The sequence below is a fragment of the Spinacia oleracea genome, chromosome 1 (genome assembly GCF_020520425.1).
Source record: "Spinacia oleracea cultivar Varoflay chromosome 1, BTI_SOV_V1, whole genome shotgun sequence".
NCBI classification, from domain to species: Eukaryota; Viridiplantae; Streptophyta; class Magnoliopsida; order Caryophyllales; family Amaranthaceae; genus Spinacia; species Spinacia oleracea.
Window position 1 is genome coordinate 123,896,482 of NC_079487.1, and position 21,445 is coordinate 123,917,926.

At 34.0% G+C, this 21,445-nt stretch overlaps 2 protein-coding genes across 3 annotated transcripts; both read right to left on the minus strand.

Annotated features, from left to right (window-relative positions):
* Positions 1 to 168: 168 nt before the first annotated feature.
* Positions 169 to 7,049, minus strand: LOC110774671 (organic cation/carnitine transporter 7). Of its 2 annotated transcripts, none has more exons than XM_021979232.2 (6): positions 6,529 to 7,049; positions 5,191 to 5,459; positions 4,166 to 4,403; positions 2,968 to 3,499; positions 2,678 to 2,880; positions 169 to 734 (listed from the first exon to the last, which is right to left on the minus strand). In XM_021979232.2, exons 2-6 carry the CDS (start codon positions 5,457 to 5,459, stop codon positions 486 to 488), a joined length of 1,491 nt encoding a protein of 496 aa, XP_021834924.1. In that variant the 5' UTR covers positions 6,529 to 7,049; the 3' UTR covers positions 169 to 485. The 2 variants fall into 2 exon arrangements, with proteins under 2 accessions (XP_021834924.1, XP_021834933.1); XM_021979241.2 differs by lacking the exon at positions 6,529 to 7,049 and adding an exon at positions 4,515 to 4,690 and having other exon boundaries at positions 5,191 to 5,328.
* Positions 7,050 to 9,183: 2,134 nt separating this feature from the next.
* LOC110774665 (beta-amyrin 28-monooxygenase) lies at positions 9,184 to 12,403 on the minus strand. Its single transcript, XM_021979226.2, has 4 exons — positions 11,764 to 12,403; positions 10,554 to 11,065; positions 10,249 to 10,436; positions 9,184 to 9,688 (listed from the first exon to the last, which is right to left on the minus strand). The coding sequence occupies exons 1-4, from the start codon at positions 12,201 to 12,203 to the stop codon at positions 9,377 to 9,379; spliced, it is 1,452 nt and encodes a 483-aa protein (XP_021834918.1). The 5' UTR covers positions 12,204 to 12,403; the 3' UTR covers positions 9,184 to 9,376.
* Between the last annotated feature and the right edge of the window lie 9,042 nt (positions 12,404 to 21,445).

Here is a 21,445-nt window from a genome sequence, read left to right on the forward strand (position 1 = left end):
TAAACTTCTTGTATTATACCCATGACTTATTGGCCTAAGTGATTAAAATTGATGGTATATGTACGATGGGTTTCTCATCAGTGTCCTTTCAAATCCATTCTACAAAACAAGTTAAAAGAATAATCAATGAGACTCTTAACTTAGATTACAGGAAGATTACACTCGTGATTCAGAAATTAAGATTAGGTATCTCAGCCAAATTACGAAAAAATTTACAGGTTAAATGAATTTGTTCTATGACAAAACTTTATGGTACATCTCCTAGTCAATTGATCAGTTACAAGATTACAACAGAAATGCAAGAACTCCTTGGCCTTAACTATCTCAATGCTAACCTCCAAAGCTAAAATGAAAACTAACTGCTATTTTCTGTAGCCTATAGTTATGGATCCTTTGGAATGAATTTTCTATATCTGTGACTCTGTGAGGGTCATGATATGTCAACTTGTATCCACAAATAATACTTTGTAAATTACAGGTGGAATTCAGGATAATTCAACCTCCCGATTCAAGTCAGATACTTCGTCACTTAAATCACGGCCAGATGTTTCCAACGGGAACAACATGACAGATACACCAGAAACAAAGATAATGGCCACAAACAGAAGAATGGCTGCAGTTCGGTGACAGCCATGAATTAGACTCACTGCCACAAGGGGGCAGGTCATTCCACCGATTCTTCCCATTGAGCTGGCTACTCCTACACCAGTTGTTCGAACTGAGGTTGGGTATACCTAGTTTTAAAAAAATACAAAAGATTATTTTCAGTAATTTGAAAAAAAGAAAGATATGCACCTGGTAGCAGATCAATAAGCTCTTATATTTATAATGGCACATTACACGTGTTAAACAGAATTATCATGGATATTCACTCGAAATTACACAAACTCATTAGCCTACCTACCCTTAATTTATGTCCTCGTATCAAAAGCTCTATAAGAAGCAACACATAATAAGAAAACTCATTTATATCAGTTGGAAAATAGTTGAACTTGAACATGAGTTTTGAACAAGGGATGAAAAGGTTGGTTTCCTATTCTCTGAAATTCCCATCATCATTGACAAAATCAACAGCTTACAAAAAACATTCTTCAACATCTCAAAGGCTGTTGAATCCTGGTATATTCTCAGTTGTTCATAGTTACAGGTTCTCATTCTTGTATTATAGGAGCAGTACTTTAATTACGTTATTAACATGGAGGGAAGAAAAGGAGGGAAATAGAGACTATTATTTTATTATACTAGCTACTAGTCTTATATGCACGCTATGCGTGCGAGATTATGTAAAAACTAAGAATTGCGTTATGACAACTAATCACAATAAACAATATGCTAGAAAAATTATTCAAAAAGCTCATATGAAAAAAATTTAGAAATAATCTCTAGTTAATAATATTTACATAGTTAAACAATGCAATACACATAGCATATGACGAAAAAACTAAATTGTAGTACTGAAGTAAAGAAAATTAACATATAAATAGTGTGTTTCTTAGAGAAATTGGAAAAAAGGATTCGGAAATTGATTAACTTTTTTCTTAGAGAAATTGGAAAAAAAATCGGAAATTAGGTTTTGATAGCGAATATAGAAAGAATGTCGTTGAGTGGATTATTTGGACTGCAGCAATGAACGTTGTTCCACCATTTGGACAACAACATAGTTGTTTTTTTTATTATGAATTAAAATGGAGAGAATTAAGGGATTATGAATTAAAATGGAGAGAAATAAGTGATTTTGTCATCTTTTTCCAAGTTATTAGCAATTTAACATTAACAAACATACATTATGGAGGAGAAAATTAAGAGGTAAACAGGTAATTGATTGACTTTTTGACTTTTTTTTATTATTTTTGTGTCATTACTGTGGGTTAGTTTGCTGTAATTAAGTATCTGGTAAAAAAAATTCCTATTTTAATTCCTAACCCTGATTTTGGTGGGTTAAGTTAGTTGTAAGCCTGTAATTAAGTATTTGGTAAAAAAAAAAACTTTTTTTAATTTTGACTTTTTTCCAGTTGTTACTTGTTGTTTCATTAGTGGCGTATTTGTGATTGGGACTACGTAATATTTACTGTGATTAAGTTATTTTTTTGTAGTTTTCCTTATTTATTTCCAACTTTCCCCCTTTATGACGTTATTTATTGCGGCTATTGACTGATTTTTTTTCTTTTTATTGTATTTAATACTTATTGTTAATATAATTTATGGTTAGTAGGGGCAAGTTAGTCATTTCTATAGGGGACACCAAAAGTGTATTTACTAAAATAACCTCATGTGTTCCTTTATATAATAGAGATGAAATTATTGTCTTTGGGATTAAAACAATGATTCAACTAGCATATCTGAGATGTTGAACACTATCTCACTCACATTGGGTAAAGCTACGACCAAAGGTAATAGCATGATACAATATGCAGAAATTAATTGATTTTTGAAGGTTTGCGTTCATAATTTACAGTTCGTAAGGAATATAGGGGGTCCTAGAATGCATTGAGACTTTGAGAGTCCCGAGTGAAGCATTCATCAACAATTATGAGCAGCGTAACAAGTATATAGTTTAGTAATGATGGGAAATGTCCAGTCTTCAGACATGTTTCTTACAGCATGAAGCTGAACCAGGATCATTGAGGAAGATATGAGAGTTCATAAAGTTTGGCAGAGACTGAGTTCAGTAAGTTACCTCTGGGGCATATATATACACAATATTGAATGTCGATGTGATGCATATGCGAGCACCAAATAGAAGAGGAGTTACTAAACCCCCAGACTGATAGAAGGCCAATGGTAGTAGGAAAAGGCAACAAAGGAAGAACATAGATGCCATAGAAACCTTGCGACCAACTCTATCCACCATTGCTGCTGACAGAAGTAGCCCTGGAAACTCTAGAATAAATCAAATCAAGTGACATTAGTTAGTTCCTTTGCAATGAGTAACAGGATGGTTTTTAGTCTGAAGTACAAAAGTAATACCTGCAAAACTGGTAATGAAAACATTTTTGTAGTTTACATCTGCAGATTTTGCAGACACTGACTGTGTATGAGTTGGAGTACATGTATTATTCTTGTTGCTCAGTTCAGTCGTCAACAACACAAGGCCATAATACGCAAATGCATTTCCAATGAACACTACCCATAAGAGCAGGGTTGACCTCAGTAGTTGTGGTGAAAGAAGTGTGAAGACTGAAGTTCCTTTTTGTAAATTAGAGTCCAAGCTATCAAGAGTTCCATTTTCATCTTTGTTTGGTGATAGCAAACGTGCATCTTCTGAAGGAAGATCGGTAATTTTTGCAACTTCGGGATCAGAAACAAGAATACCAGGTGGGAGTTCTGCTTGGTTCAATTTTGCCATTCTCTCCAAAATTTCTACTGCCTCATCTGTCCTACCTCTCCTACACAAATATCTTGGTGACTCAGGTGCAGTTCTGTAAAATATGAGAAGAACCGCAGAAGGGACTGCAGAAAATGCTAGTAACCACCTCCAACCCAATGTCGGCATTACAATCTGCAAAAAGAAACCAAGTAGCCGAATGTCATTTCCATAGTTGATTAAAAGTCTAATCAGAACGAGTAAAATCAAAATCCCAGCACTCTCCAGCTCCACCTTCCTTTTCCTTCATGGAAGAATAGATTGTTGTTGCCGAAATGAATACATGCCCCCCCCCCCCATACATACTCCTATTCCCAATCTAATCCCTCTTCTGACTCCCCTTTCAACATAATAAACGTGGGATATCAAACTCCCCTCACCCTATTTCTACTGAAGAAGCAGCCAAAAACAGATTTAAAGATCTAAAAGGGTTACTTCTATTGTTTTATTGCTAATACATGAGTGCAATAATTGATACAACCAAAAATCAAAGAAAGCAATTAATTAGATGGTATAAATGTAGAAATGAAACAAACATTTAGGAAATCCAAGAAAGAACAAGCAAACATAATAGGATGGAGGGACTATCAGAGAACAACATCTAAAACACAAGTATCAGTAATGCAATTGTCTTAACAGTGAAATTTCTATGCACCATGCACTTAAACATTTGCCAGTCAAGATCTTTTCATTTTCTAATAACAGATTATATATTGAATTTGAAGGCTGCATCATGATAACACACTTATTCGTAAAAATTAAAAACAATTTAGGTGGAATGATGTTGTTTATAGAATATACCCAAGCTAATGAAGCCTCCAACAAAGTCCCAACAGTCCAAAAGGCTGAAAAAAGAGACATCCAGGTACCTCTTCTGGGAGCAGGAATGAATTCCAGAAGCCAGGATGACAAAACAGGCCCTCCTCCCAAACCAAGACCAACAAAGAAACGAAAGAAAAGCAATACTGCATAGTTTGGAGCAAGAGCACTGCAAAATCCAGCTGTTGAAGTAAAAATTGCAGTTATGAAGAATCCCTTCCTGAAAAATAAGATAGATGACATAAGGAGACAAGTCTGGGAGTTAGCTAAACAATATTTGCAAATCATAAGAATTGGAGCAAGAAAATAAGAAGAGAAAGCAGGAACTGACATTAATGGAATTAGGCTATATTTCTCTTCACCTGGTCTGGACTGGTCTGGTCTAGTGACTCTAGTCTACATTTTCAATTTTCTGGTGAGGTCTGTATGTTCTGTGCAAGTGCTTTTTACTTATTACGGTCTGGTGACTCTGGACTAGTATGAATTTTTCTGGTCTGATACTCTGATCTGGTTTTAACAAGAATAAGTAACAAGTAGTAAGTAATAATAATAAGGTGAAGAAAACATAGCCTTAGTGAGAAATGCAATTAATTGATATTCTTATTCCTTGATATAAAAATAACGCAAGCATGTCTAATTCTAATCTTATAACACATGCATATAGCTACCCAATATTATCATACAGACATAATTATTTTAAAAGCACTACATGATTCTGCTAGACCAGTACATTAAATTAGATTAAAATTTTCAATTAACTCAGTCCTTACATGAGCAAGTTCTTTAAGTGGCACTGAGAAAATTTACATGATTGCTGATCTTGGCAATTTGGCCTCAACACAAGTTAAAAGCATCACTTCAAGTTTAAGGGGTGAGATAGACAAGCCAGGCTTAATGAAATAGATATTTGTAGTTGTGTACTCACTATATATTTTAGCTTGTATGGGAATGCATTATCAACTATATCAAATACTCCGTAGCTTTGGAAAATCATCTAAAGAGCTCACCTCCGCCCAAACTTATCTGAAACAATGCCCCATGAATATGAACCAATCAGCATTCCAGCAAAAACCACACTAGTTATCATACTTTCTTTGTTAGGTGAAAGGCCCCACTCTGCCTGAACAGCTGGTCCAATAAAGGAGAGAAGCATCATCTCCATTGCTTCTGCAATCCACCCCATTCCAGCATAAGCAAGGAGAAATATTTGGAACTTTCCAGAGCCCATGGCAATGAGGGCATCATCAACCGTGTATTTTTGGGTATCATCTCCCATCTGCAAAACAATAGAGAAATGTTCTGATGACTTTAATCCACGACAGATTGCCTACAACATAACAATAGTAAAAACTAAAAAGGTCGATAAGCAGCATCATGTCCAATTCATCAGCCTGCACAAAATTGCTAATATTGTAAATGCATAACGCAAACTAGATGAACAACCTGACTCTCAAACATAGAATCAGCAGTTTCACTAAAATTCTCATACAATAGTCCGTGTTTCTAAGGTAAATCGTATCAGGTTCTAGTCAACAACAACCATGTTTTTCCATTTCTTGCTCACAATGTTTTCCTAACAGCTGAACTTCGTTAGAGCTCACTCTCATCTCAAGTAATATGACTGCAATTTACTGCTTGAACCACCAAGCAATCAATAACAAAAAGTGAGATCCTGTGATTTCTGCCACCCCATAGAACCATAGAGGTGCAACTAAAGCATAGAAGTAACCTTCTGCTGCTTCTGTTAAGAGTCAAAACTATAATCTCTGACACATTATACACCCTAAAACCCACCACCACCACCTGTGAATCTGTGATCCTCTTTGTTCAATACTAGTATCACGAGCACCATATAGGCATACAGCAATATATACCAATCAACTTCGGGTCTGGACTCGAGATTTCAGGACATACACTGATACACAACCTTACCTCTAAACCCAATGTAGTTCTACACATGTTGTGACTTCTCCGGAATCTCTAAAGTTTCAATCAAAACCTACACCATATACCTCATTTAGTAATCTGGGAAACTAATCCGTGATTTCGTGACACTCAAAACACATTCAAGACTTAATATTCACAATTTCCATGCTCCCACATTCTTAAAAATCACTAGAACATTGCATTATACCATGATACTAACCATTGAAATAATGGGGATCTCTATAAATTAAGTGGGTTGCACACTGAACCTACAAATTCTAATTACAATTTACAATCCAGATTATATTTGTTAAAAATCATGCACACCAAAAAGAAAACAATCAAAATTCCACAAACCCAATTAAATATAAGTAACATTTATCATCAAACAGGATTCAAGAGTGAGATAACAAACAGACCTGGATTTTTTTAGCACGATTCCCAAAGCTAAGTATAGGGAAAATCGATCAAAAAGTGATGAGGCGTTCAAGAAAGTTCGAGAAACATTGAAGCAACAACAATGGTCAATGGCGGGATTGATTTTCTCTCTCCTGCGATTCTGGGTTGAAGATGAAGAAGATTGTGCATAGAGCAATTGACCGACGCATTTTGACTTTTTCGACGTTTCCTTAAAAAGGAAAATTCGTAAAATATGCTACAGTTTAAAATTCATCGGCTTCGCAGTTCGCACATGGCGGATAGAAAATTCAAAAATATCTTCAACGCTAACTTCAACGCTTTTTTCCGTCAAAGGAAATGACAACTGTACCCTCTTTTACTTTCTCTCTCCTCCTTCGTTCTTCTCTCCTATAGAGTTATTCTCCTTCGTTCGAGCACTTCCACCATTTTTGTTGAGCTAGAGTATACTTCGATTGGAACTGCTGTAAATGCTCTAGGCGAGTTTAGGGATTACAGAGTCTGCTCTAACATTTTAGCCGGAATCGACCGATTGTTTAAATTTAAAACAATAATTCTGATTAAAATATTGATTAATATTTTATAACCACTTTTTTGCGAAAGATAATCTTTTAAAAAAAAAATTGCGAAAATAGATTTTAAATTAATTTAAAAAAGACAACTTAAATGGGTTTTCAGGGGTTGACCCAATATTTTCTGGTTTGACTTGCCATGTGCCGGTCACGTGAGGCGGAATTTTCTAATGTCCACCCTTTTCCCTCCCTAATTTTCCTCCCATATAAAATCAAGTTCCTTAAAAACCTCTAGGAAAACAAAACGAAGGTGCATGCACGCCATTAGTGAAGCTCAACCATCAAGGAACTTCCATTGAACTTCCACTATATGAGACCTCCACCACCACCTCAAGCGCCGCCGCCGATAGCAGGGGATTCACATTATCCTAACCACAATTAGCCTCCCCCTCCTCCACCACCGACAAACTCGTGGTATTCCGACCAATTTCAATACCAACCTTCTTACTCTCCCTCCCATCCTCCTCCTCCACATCAGAATCAGTGGGGCCAGCCACCACCCCAACCACCTCCTCCTCCGTCGTATCACGATCATCCTCATCAGCCTTATCCTGCGCAACCTTACCCCTCTCTTCCTCCGCCACCTCGTCCTTCCCAAGCACCTCCTCCTCCTTCCCATGGTCCCTGCCATTTCACCCACAAAATCGAATCAGTTCACAAATTTGGGGGATAAAACCCTAAATTTTCTTCATTAAAATTACACAAAATTAATGAACATCAAAACTTATCGAAATTAAGTTGTAGAGTGCGAAAAACAGTTAATTGAGAAGCAATTGAAGTCAGAATGATCCAGCAAGAAGATTGGGCGAAAAAAATGGAGGAAGGAAGAACAGAGAATAGAACGAAATTTTGGGGGATTTTTTTTTCGATTTTTTGCTCCAGTTTAGTTTTAAGTGGGAAAAAGGGAGGAAAAGATGGTGTAATTAGTAAAACCGGGCAAGTCAAACTGGAAAAATGTTGGGTCAATGCCTGAAAACCTATTAATTAAGGTTTTCTTTTGCAAATTTAATTTAGTTTAAGGTTTGTTTTCGCAAAAAAAATTATAAAAAGTTATTTTTCGCAAAAAAAGTGATTATAAAAGGTTGTCTTTCGCAAATTTGCCTAAAATTTTTTCAAAAGGATTTTTGTGGTCCTGCATTGTTATCAAAAAGTTACAGTAGTTCACATATACGGAGTACTTGAAGAATTCGTCCAATTTTCCGTTAGTTGGGGGGCCATCAATATACTTTCGACAATGTAGAAAGTTGCATACTAGAGGCCGTCTAGTGAAACTAAGTTTTTGATCCAAATAAGGAACTAAAATCTAAAGAAAAAAAAAATTACAAACAAACTAAAACTAACATTAATGAGTAATTATGTGAGGAAATGCCACACCTTTAGCATCCTCGATTAGAATTCTACCCAGATCAATCAGAGCAAAAGAAAAAATTTGAATACGAATTTGTTGGGAGACACAATGATTAGCAAGGCAATCCGCCGCCCAATTTTCTTCTCTATACACATGTGAAAGTTTCACCGACCATTCTTGATCATCTATTAGCCTGAGACAGCGAGTTATCAAGGTAGAGCATTCCCCATGACCATTTTCTTTGCTTTGTATAATCTGGACGCATGTTAGATTATCCATTTGGACAATTAAGTGATAGCATCAATCTAGACGCATGCTATATTATCCATATATCGGTTACTAATTCACATATCGGTTCTGATTTGGACATATGCAATGGGTTTTGATCTATACGTGATCTGTACGACTGTACATATCAGTTTTGACTTTTGACCTGGTTAATCATGGCCACGTCAACATTCTTTCTTCCTTGACCTGGTCCGCGTGTCCACGTTCTTTGCAACTGGCGCTGGGGCTTCCCTTCTAGGTATGCGTCTTTGTTGGGGTTCACCTGTGTTGGAGTGACTTTGTTCCTTCTTTTTGGGCTCGCGGCTTATTGGGTCTGATCTTGTTATTAGGCTTCTATTAATTTAAGGCCCATTAGTCAATTAAATTCACTTGCTAAGGGTAGGTTTTAAAATATGTATAACATGTGCAATCTTTTATGGACGGAGTGAGTACTTTAAATTCGACGCATATAACGAAAATGTAACACTTTATTTGAATATGGAGCATGTTTATATAAATTAATTCTATATCTTATTTAGATTCATAAGTGACGAATCAATAACACTTAATGTGCATACATCAAACAAACACATAGTGTAACAATATCCCATAAAGTAATTCTAATATTCTAATACAATAACATTACAAAAACCCCTCAAGAAATTAAGCAGCTACAGTTCGAGGATGAGGGAAAAGGCGGACAGGAAGGCCATGTTCTGGGATAGGCATGGGATTGACAATAACCTTCTCATCAGGAAGCATTTTTTCCCATTTAAACCTCTTGACAACGTTGTGCATGAACACTAATATCTCTAGCCTTGCATACTCCTTGCCCGGGCACATTCTCGGTCCTCCTCCGAAGGGGACGTATGTGTATGGTGCTGGTCCCGTACCGTCGAACCTCGATGGGTCGAACGTCTTGGGCTCCGGGAAGCATTCCGGGTTCATATGTGTTGAATTTGCACTCCAATATAACTGCAATTTAGATAACATACATGTGAGTTGAAACATCTTAGTTTACAACTATAAGTCTATAAGTAGTACATTGGTCAAACTTGTGAGTATGAGTAGTATATGTGGCATATACCTGATTAAATGACGGGCCGTTACGATTTTTTCATCTCATTAAGTTGGGCCAGGCCAACCACATTGCTAATTTTTTGTGTTTAAAATCGCTATTTCATGAAATAGAAGGCTTTTTGGGCCCTTTCTAAGTCATTACCAAGCCGAGTCAAATTGATAATCCAATTTCAGTTTTGAGCTATCCATAATCATATACGGAATAAAAAATTAAAAGCAGGCCATTCTGTCCAAACCCATCATTTTCGGGTCGGGTTAGGCTAGTGGGTTATGATCGATTTAGTAACTTGTAACAAGTACAAAAATTATGTGCATATTACATGCAATTATAGAAAAGTTTGTTTGGTAGCTAGAGAAAATTCAAGCTATTACTTTGAATCTAGACCTCGCGAAACTGACCCGACTGAAAAATGACTGTAAACTGGATGTTACGATTATAATGAGAGTGAAATTACCTTCCAGCCCTTGGGGATTTGGAATCCGTTATACATGAAATCAGAAAGGGCTTCCCTGAAACCACCTTGAAGTGGAGGAGCCAAACGCATAACTTCACAAGCTACATTCCATGAGTATTTCATTTTTTGTATGTCCTCCCAATTTAGAAGTTCTCCTGCTTTTTTTGAATTTGCTATCTCCATTTGCTCTGCATTAAATAAGAAATGTCAGACCGTCATTTGTAAGAATATATTTTCCTATCCTAATAGTAATTTCATGAATTAATTAGCAAGATACTGAGTAATTGAATTTCTGAAGTAATTACCTTTGTAGACACCTTCATATATGTGAGGAAGCTCAGCAAGAAACTTAACAACAAAAGTACAAGAAGCACTAGCAGTATCATGTCCACCAATAAGAAGTCCCAGAATCTTATCAGCAATATCCATTTCACTCATAAACTTGCCATCTTCAGTACAAGTCAACAACATATGAGACAGAATATCTTGTGTAGGTGAAGCCTTGCCATCTGCTAAGTCAAGTTTCCTCTGCTTTATGATGGCCCTCAACTCTTTCCTTACGACGTTAGACGACTTGATCCCTCGGTTGAAGGGTGTTCCGGGGAGGTCGATTGGCATCGAGATGATCCCTGCGGCTATGTCGTTGAATGGTTCGGAGAACTTGGCTACATGAGCCGGGTCCTCGACGCTTAAGAAGAGTCGGCAAGCCAGCCAGAAGGTGTAATTCTTAGCCAAAGGGAAGACTTCTACCTTGTCCTTTCCCTCCCACCCGGACTCCATGTGCCGGATGGCAATGCTATCCATGATGGGTATGTACCTGTTTCATCATATATATGGTAACACCACGTCAGCACTGTTGTTATAACAAAAAAAAAAAAAAAATCAAACAAGGGTGTCAAGGGTGGACCGTCGATCACTCAATTTAGTAAAAAAGAAAAACGTTTATACCCTATATTTATTAGAAAAATTAAACTAATAAGGACTGAATAAGTGTATTAGTTACATGTAGACACCCCAATTCAAAAATGTCGACATCCTGATTCAAAAAATCCAGTTCCGCCACTGACCACATCAACAATGTTAAAGCAATAATGTTGATTATTAGAATTTTTGTTGAGTTGGTTCCTTTACATGAGTTCAAAGTTCTAGATCCAGACAGATAATTAAACTGTGTATGGTAACACCGCATCAGCAATGTTACACCAATAACATTTATCATTATTAATATTCCATCCGTCCTTTAATACTCGCACTATTTTAACTGGACACGCTCGCCAATACACAACTTTGACCACCAATATCTTTAACTACATATTATAAAAACTTATAAAAATATTAATATTTTGAAAATATATATTAAGATGAAGCCAATCATATATTATATATTAACATTTGTTTAATTGTTTTCACAAACTAGAAATAAAATAGGATTAAAATAAATTATATAGATAGTGAAAAAGTCAAAACAATGCGAGTATTAAGGGACAGAGTAATATTATATATTGGTAGTGTTACCTATGTAAAGCCTCGGGCTTGAGGAAGTTAGGGAGGAGTTTCCGCATCTTCTTAGCCTCTTCTTTGGAGGAAGTTTGGGTAGAAGAAGGAAAGATCTTATCAACAGAGCTAGGCCACCAAGCTTGTACTAACTTGTTCTCGTTTGAGTACAAGAACTTGTTACCCGCCGCGCCACATAAAACCGCAACCTTTTCTCCTACGATGGAAGTCTTGAACACTTGGCTTGGGGTGTACTTGTTCAGTCTATCAAATATGAACTTTTCCGGGTAACCTTTCCACCCGGTTTGAAAAAATTCAAATGACTCGCCCACCACCGGCCACCCCATCTTGCCCGGGGGTAGCTTGTACCCCCGGGTTCTATGGTGGTTATAGAAAAGGAAGAAGGAGGCTAGAGATAGGGAGAGGAAAAGGACTAGCCCACACATAAAGAAGAGTTCCATGGTTGAAGATTTTTTTGGTGGTGGAAGATTATGTTAGTCTCTCACATTAACTAGAAACAAGGTTATGTTTCTATTTATATATTTGATACAATATTTGTTCGTCATCCTCACCTAACAAAAATATGGCTGTATTATAAGTTTGAGAAAACAATGTATACATTTTACATGTGCATACTGCATAGGGCTTAATATAAATTTGTTGTATAAAAGTTAATCAGATTTTTATTTTTCATTAAGTATCGCATAGGCTAAAAGTTAGTTGTCTGACATTATGGTGAAGTTAATACTTGATATTAAACTATTTACTGTTTTTGCGTAGTTTAAATTATTTATTCTACTTAATATATTTTTTTATTTGTAACAAAGTCACGCATTAATGCATTATTTAATGTCATTTTTTTTTACTACTGTACCTGTTGTTTGCTTCATTGCCTTTATTTGTACAATACTAACAAATTTTGTAAATAGATGTGATAATGCGTCAGAACTGAGAAAGAATGGGATATTAATTAAGACTAATTAATTACTAGCTCTTCTTAACCAATATACCTCCATCAAGTAAGAATTTACGCAACCTAAGCTAAGCTAAGGTGATTATTATTACTCCAAAATATTATTACGTACATACGTAGTACTCAATAGCCAAGATTGTGGGGAAGTGGTAGCAAAACATTATGAATAAAGAGCCAAAAAAAAAAAAATCAAAAGTATCAAAATATATACGTAATTGAAGTCCACCATAAATGTTAGAACAATTTAATTACTCAATAAAAATAAAACACCAATTAGACAATGATTGAATAAAAAAATAAAAAAATAAGGCAAAATAGATCCGGCTTTGGGCTTCCCCACGAGGGGCTCGCGGACACCAGCAGTACAATATGTCTATTTGCATATTTGACTAATGGCGGTCACTAAAAAAAAAAGGAAAACTGTTTTTCTGTCTCCGTAAACCCTTTATCCGTATTACTTTTTATTTTATTTTATTTTGAATGAGCCATAAAGGCATTGATGAGAATCGATCCCACGATCACCTGGAACTGAGATGAAATTACTCCGTATTAGAGCATGTACATTAGGGCTCTCCAAGTGGCTCTCCAAATAGCTCTTCCAACAAGAACTATCTCTTGGACAACATTGGGGCTTTTGTGTGGTTCTTGAAGAGGGGCTCTTGAGTAGCTCTTCATGGAGAGCTACTTCAAGGTAGCTCTTGCCCAAGAGCCCTTCAAGAGTTGATTCTTGTTGAAAATTGTGGAGTAACTTTGAAAATTGGATAGTAACTTTGGTTAAAAACACAATTAATTGTGGACCACTAAATGGTAAAAATAATAATGGAGAGCTCATTTAAGAAACCAACCAATGTTGGGTATTTTTAAGAATGAATTCTTGAGTGTGTCTTGTAGAGAGATAGTGGTAGAGAGAGAGAGAGAGGAAATAGTCCTCTAAGAGCTCTTTTGAAGAGCCAACCAATGTACATACTCTTACTTACTCCGTGTTAGTATTGGTTAATAACTTTGTATCCCCTTTTTTCTATAATGTTCTTCAAATTTGTTTTAGTACAATTTTTAATGCATTTATTAAAAGAACATTATTCCTAGAATTTTCAATTACTTTTGTTAGTAAAACTTATACGTAGTAGGAACTATTTAACAGTTTGAAGTTTAGAAGATAATAAGTCTCTTATGAGACAGTCATATGCATAAGATCAATGGTATCATTGTTAAATGTTTTTTTTTGTTTTTTTTTGGTGCAAATGAGTCACAATGGCGGGGATGAGAATCGATCTCGTGATCACCTGAAACCGGAAAATAAGCTCTAACCAACTGAGTGATCTCCCACTCTCATCGTTAAAAAAAATATAACTATACAATGGATAGTGCAACTAGTTATTTGATTATAATTATTAAATGTAATTGTTGATAAAAGAGTATAACTTATAATATACATAATTATTTATAGCTAATTGGTCTTATACGTTATACATAATACCATCATACATAATTTTTTTTTATATGCTGAAATAAATTAAAAAACAAGATCACACACCACAGTGTGCATCTTATTATTATATTCATGTAGATATATTTTGAGGGGAGCATAAACATCGGAGAAAGGGGGGTGTGGAAATGCAAAATTGCTCCACGTGAGCCTCGCGCACAAAGAGTCTACAAGATCTTTAGTCAACGGAAAAAGACATGGTTTTTTAACAAATGATTAGGGATCTTTTATCAAAACGGCTAATTTAACAAATTTATTTATTAAAATAGCTAATTTTAAATTCTAATTTCTAAATTAGCTAATTAAAAGTTTACTTTTTAAAGCAACAATCAATGAAACGGTTTAGTTTGCTTTTTTTTTGAAAAAAAAATAAACCGGCATTTTTTTGGGTTTGCATATTTTTGTGTTGGAAAGTTGGTTAACATCGCAACTTCAACGATTTTCAACTCATTTAACAAGGTGTAATCGACATCCTTAAATCCTTATGTTTTTCAAATGAAGATTCCAAGAGTAAAATTGATAAGTATGTAATTTTCTTTCTCTTTATGTAAAGTTTTTTTTCATATTTAATTACATTCAAATATTTACTTGGAGTGATTAGGGAGTTCCAGCTTTTGATAGATACTAGAAGCAAACAAGAGAAAGCATATCTTAGATTCTCTTTTATTCAATTATATACTCGATTTTAATTATGGATTTCTTAAAATAAATACGTAATAGTACCTGTTATTGAAAATCTTGTGGAATTTTTTATATTTATTCACAGAAATCAATTATTACATAGGTTAAGTAGCCCTACATATATTATTTGCGCTCACCACCAGCATATGTATGGCCACGATTCTCTACAAAGTGAATACGGTTGGTAAGTATTCCACTTTATTATAAGCCACTTATTGTGCAAAATTATTTGTAAATAACTATTATTTAAACCCATAAAATATAAAAAGTACAAATTCTTAAAAAAAAAAAAAAGTACCCCAAAAAAACCCAGAGCGGTTCAATGATTTTGGCTTAAAGAAAAAATAGTCATTTTGGTAAATAAAATGTAACTAGTTTGAGAATTAAAATTTAAAAGTAATCGTTTAGGCAATTAAATATGTGAAAGTAGCCAATTTGATAAAAGATTCAATGACTCAATGCAAAATAAGTGAATAACTATTTCGTATGTACGTATTTGATGCAAATATGTTTACTTGACTGTATATTAACGTTATTTGACTGTATATTTATGCAAAAAAAATTCACGGAGGAGAATGGATACCCCAGATCTGTAATAGATGGAAAGGGCGACGGTGGAGACTACGAACTACTGCTAAGCTACTAAGCCTACGACTAGGGCTAAATTAAGCGCTACGGCTAACGCTAAGGAAAGCTATGAAATGTTGAAAACTATAAAATGCTATGTTTATGTGTTGATGATGCCCTTAATCTGTCTTTTCTCCCCTAGTTATATCCTTGGTGTTGTGCGGTTATTGAGCAGTTGAGGGAGAATGGAGATCACTTTTTATACCCGCCTGAAATGGAGAGAAAACCCGGCTAATTAATCATGGCCATGTCAGTCTTCTTTCTTCCTTTAGTCCGCACGTCCACGTTCTTTGCCACTGGTGTTGGGGCTTCCCTTCTAGGTCTGCGTCTTAATTTGTTGGGCTTCACCTATGTTGGAGTGACTTTGTTCCTTCATATTTCATTTAATCTTGGTTTATATTAAATGATAAATCCTTTTAATTTGACAGGAGGGAGTACTTTCAATTCGACTCCGATATATAAGGAAAATGTAACACTTTATTTGAATATGGAGCATGCGTGTTTATATTAAATTAATTCTATATCGTATTTAGATTCATAATTGACGAATCAGTAACACTTAATTAATGTGCATACATCAAGCAAACACATATATAGTATAATAATATCCCATAAAGTAATTATAGTACAATAACATTACAAAAACCCCTCAAGAAATTAAGCAGCTACAACCTTCTCAAATAAAACACAACCTTTTCTCTTAGGATGAAAGTCTTGAACACTTGGCTTGGGGTGTATTTGTTGAGTCTATCAAAGATGAAATTTTCCGGGTAACCGTTCCACCCGGTTTGAAAAAATTCAAACGAGTCGCCCACCACCGGCCACCCCATCTCGCCCGCGGGTAGCGGGTAAACCCGGGTTGTATGGTGGTTATAGAAAAGGAAGAAGGAGGCTAGAGATATGGAGAAGTAAAAGACTAGACCACACAGAAAGAAGAACTCCATGGTTGAAGATCTTTTTTGTGGTGGAAGATCAAGTTTAGTCTCTCACATTAACTACAAGGCAAACTAGGTTTTCTATTTATATATATTTTCATACAATATTTGTTAGAGAGCTTCACCTAACAAAATTATGGCTGGATTACAAGTTGGAGAAAACACTATTATTATATACGAAGTATGCTATATGAGTATTTACATTTTGCATGTGCCTAGGGCTAAATTCGTTGTATAAAATACTAACCAAATTTTTATTTTGAAAGTTTGTGTGTCGCATATGCTAAAATTTAGTTGTCGGTCATCATTGTAGGCCAGGTTAATACTTGATGTCAAATAATTTACTCGTTGTATCTAATTTAAATTATTTATTCTACTTAATTATCTTTTTTATTTGTAACAAAATCACTCATCATTTAATGTCATTTTTCAATATATACTAGCTTCTTGCTTAATTGCCTTTATTTATACAATACTAACAATTTGTAAACGGATATGATAACTGCGTCAGAACTGAGAAGGAATGGGATATTAATTATGACTAATTACTAGTTCTTCGTAACCAATATACCCTCCATCAAGTAAGAATTTACGCAACCTAAGCTAAGCTAAGCTAAGGTGATTATTATCACTCTAAATTTTTATTTTTACATACTCCCTCCGTCCCAGAATAGTCGTTACACTTACATTTGCACAAAATTTTAGGTGATAAGTGGTTGTTTGGTTATCAATTGTTATTTTATTGAAAAAGTAGATATGATAGGAATTAGTGATTTTTTTTTTAATTGAATAAGTGAGGGTGTGGAGACCAAAAAAAATATAGTGGGAAGAGAGACAATATAATAATTATGGGGTCATTCCTAATTTAGAAGTGTAAAAATTAATATGGGACGGACGAAAAACAAAAGTGTAACAATTAATCTGGGACGGATGGAGTAATAAAATAGCTAAGATTATGGAGAACAGGAGAAGTGGTAGTAATAGCTAGATTATGAATAAAACGACAATTATTCAAAAGTATCAAAATATATACATAATCAAGTCCACCATAAATGTTAGACCAAATTAATTAGTAAAAAATAACACTAATTACACAATGATTGAATACAAATTTAAAAAAAGAGAACAAAATAGATCCGCATTTGGGCTTTCCCACGAGGGGCTCGCGGACACCGGCAGTAAACATCTTTTAATCCCTAACTGCTGGACTCGGGTACAGCCATTTGTAGCTGTACCCCCTCCCCCCTCCGAAAAAAAAGAGGTTGTATCCGGTATTTTTTTTGTATTTTTTGTTCTTTTTTGTTGTACTGTTTGTTCTTTCATGTTTTTGAAAATTATTATAAAATTGTTCATAATTGTTGTATTGTTTTTCCTTTCTTTTGGATTTAATGTTCTTTTTTATATTGTTTGTTCTTTTTTGTTGAATTGTTTGTTCTCTTTTGATGAATTGTTTATTCATAATAATAATCTGGTTAATGCTCATAATGAAATTAGGCTATTTATTGATCTTTTATGTTTTTACAAGCGCATGTATTATTTGTTCTTTCTTTTTGTATTGTTAGTTCTTTCCTATGTACTGTTTGTTCTTTCATATTGTTTTTTTAAAATTCACCATAAAATTGTTCATAATTACTGTATTATTTGTTCTTTCTTCTAAAACTTTATGTTCTTTTTTATATTGTTTGTTCTTTTTTGTTGAATGTTTTGTTATTTTTTTTTTTTTTGATTCATCAGAGGATTACAATCCAAAATAAAGAAAATAAAAAACCACACACAAACAAAAACTTAAACTTAAGACGGTGTCATCCGTGGGGCAATCAATCATCTTGAGGCAATTTTGTACTAGGTGATTGCATTCCCCTAGACCAATATCTCTGTTTTGAAGGACTTGGACACACGTCATGTTATCCATTTGGATTAAGAGCTTGTTGATTAACAGACTTTTAGCTAACTCCAGTCCTTTGGCTAAGGCCTTGAATTCTGCTTTGAACGATGAGCAGTATCCAAAATTTGTCGACAAGGCAGACACCACTCCACCAGCACTCCTCTGTGGTCTCTATGGTTCATCTTTATTTCTCGTTTATTTGGTTGTTCATAATAATAACATGGTTAATGTTCATAATGAAATTGTTCTTTCTTTTTGTTTTATTTTTTCATACCTTTTGTATTTTGTGTTTTTTCTTGTTTTATTACTGAGCATCTTTTAAACCCATTCTTTTTTTTAACCTATTTGTTTTCTTTGCATGCTCATCATTTTCAAATCAGTAGATGTTCAAATTTTAAATTAGTTGTGATCATCATATCAAATTACTTACTATTTTCATTTCCAGCCTACAACAATGAGAAAATTAAAACCGTAAAAGTCAAATATTGTGTTCAAATCACACTTCATACACACATGACACATATATGCAAAAGTATAAGAACTCAAGACTACATCAAAAGCAAGATTCAAGATTGAATATATAGAAAAAATAAGTGGATGATTTCAACCAATATCTTGTAATTCAAGTACAATTTTACGTAGGCAATGACTAAAATGTACAGTTTTTTGGTAAAATATGTTATTTGACATGTTTTAATTGCTCAATATATGTGAATATATGTTCAAAGTAATTATATAGTAATGCAATAGCTATGTTCCTTTCAAAATTAGTAAATACTCATTTCACAATCAGTAGATAAATGTTCATTTCTAAATTGGTTGAATAAATGAGGATTGTCAAATAATTAGATAAACGTTCATATTCGAATGACTAGATAAATGTTAATTTCCAAATAAATAAATAAATGTTTATTTCCAAAATAGTAAATATTCATTTTCGAAATAGTAAATGTTATTTTCCAAAATAGTTCATTTCCAAATAAATAAATAAATGTTTATTTCCGAAATAGTAAATGTTCATGTCCATGCTAGTATATTAATGTTTATCTTAAAGAACACAAAACGACGTTGTTTTGGATGGACGTACAGCCTGTTCTAGCTATACACGGGTACAACAAAAAATTAGCGAACATCTTTGTCTACTTGCATATTTGTCAAATGGTTGTCACTAAAAAAGAATAACGGTTTTTCTGATGAGTGTCCATAAATACTTACTCCGTGTTAGTAACTTTGTCTACTTTGTTACAAAGGTATATACGGAGTATATGGAGTGTACGATAGTATATTATGTTAATATTTTAGATATACGGAGTTATCTAATTAGCCTTCCCATGTAATACATATATGTTTAGAATTAATGAGAATACAAGAGATTGACCAAGTATCGGCGCTTGATTGGTCGTTCCATCTACTTAGCAGTCACGAGGTCAGATTTGACATACTCCGTATATCTAGAATATTACTCCGTATACTCCGTTTATTCTATCGTAACATACTTGCATATTTGTCCGTAAATAATTTTTAGTAACTTACGATTTTTGATGCATTTATTAAAAGAACAGTATACTTAAACTTTTTGATTACTTTTGTTAGTAAAACTTATAGGAAGTATTTAACAATTTGAAATTTAGAAGATAATAAGTCTCTTATGAGACGATCATAATGCATAAGACTAATGGTGTCATCATTAAAAAAAATAACTATACAATGATAGTTTACCTATTTGATTGATTATAATTATTGAACGTAACTATTTGATTACAATGTGTAACTATTTGATTAAAGAGTATAACGTATTTATATACATAATTATTTTTAACCAGTTAGTCTTATACGTTATACATGAGTTATGTATATGTTGAAATAAATTAAAAAAAAAAGATCACATAATATTTTGAAGGGAGTTATAAACTTTAATTAAGTACAGAAGAGAAAGGGGGGGTTTGGAAGTGCAAAATTGCTCCACGTGAGCCTCGCGCACAAAGTGTCTACAAGATTTTTAGTCAACGGAAAAAGACATGTTTTTTTAACAAAAATGATTAAGTGCAGAATAACTATGTATTTGATGCAAACGAGAAGATATGTAGCCAACAAACTCGTTTAAAGTAATTTTTCAAAGCTCGAGCAAAAAAATAAGTTTTTTTTTACTAAACGAGTTTTAGTCAAATAGCATTGTGTTTGACTCTTTAACGTTTGTAAACATTTCATTTATAACTTCTTTAGTTCGAATATAACTTGTAAATATATTATGTATATATAGCTCATTTCTAACACATACTACGTACGTTATTAGCTCTTAATTAAGAGTAATACGACGTATTTGCTACAACTTTTGCCCGTTCAATGTGGAAAAAAAAAAAAAAATTTGCCAGTTAGGTGTTAGCTTATAATCTCAAAATTTGTAGCTATTTAAGAAGTCAACGCCAATTATTTGTTGTAGTTACATAGGCGTTTTTTATTGGTCATTTTATCTTTAAAAAAATGATTCAAAATTAAGTGTTTCATTTAAGTTGCTCGTTTTTCTTAATAAAAAAGTTGGGTGGCAAAGCTCGTTTTCTAAGCTCAAGCTCGAAATATAAACGAGCAAGTTTAAAACAGATTCCGAACAAGTATTTTACTAAATGAGTCCAACTCGAAAAAAGAAAAAAAAAAGCTCGTTCAAGTTCGAGCATGCTCAAATACAATTTTTTCTTAACAAACTTAGCTCAAACACGCTAATACCCAACTCGACTTTATTCATTAGTAGTCCTACTGACATACTTATTACAAGGTAGTACGTACTCATATTTGGCTTACATACCACAAACAAAATTATTTTTGCTGTCTAAATTACTGTTTTATTTGGACATTTTCCCTAATGGTGGTAACTAATTAACTAACTACATACAGAGTAATAGGTTATTCACCAATGATATCTTGGTGTAGTTGTTAAGATTGACTGATTGAGGGTACGCATACTTTAGGCCACAGATTCGAAGCTCCTCCTCTTCTCCATTTATAATTTGTATTGTTATTTGGTTTATATACACCCAAAAAACTTACTACGAAAATGCATGGTTGACTTTTAGAGTTGATTATTTATTCTTTGGATCGTTGTTGTACATGTCCCATTATTG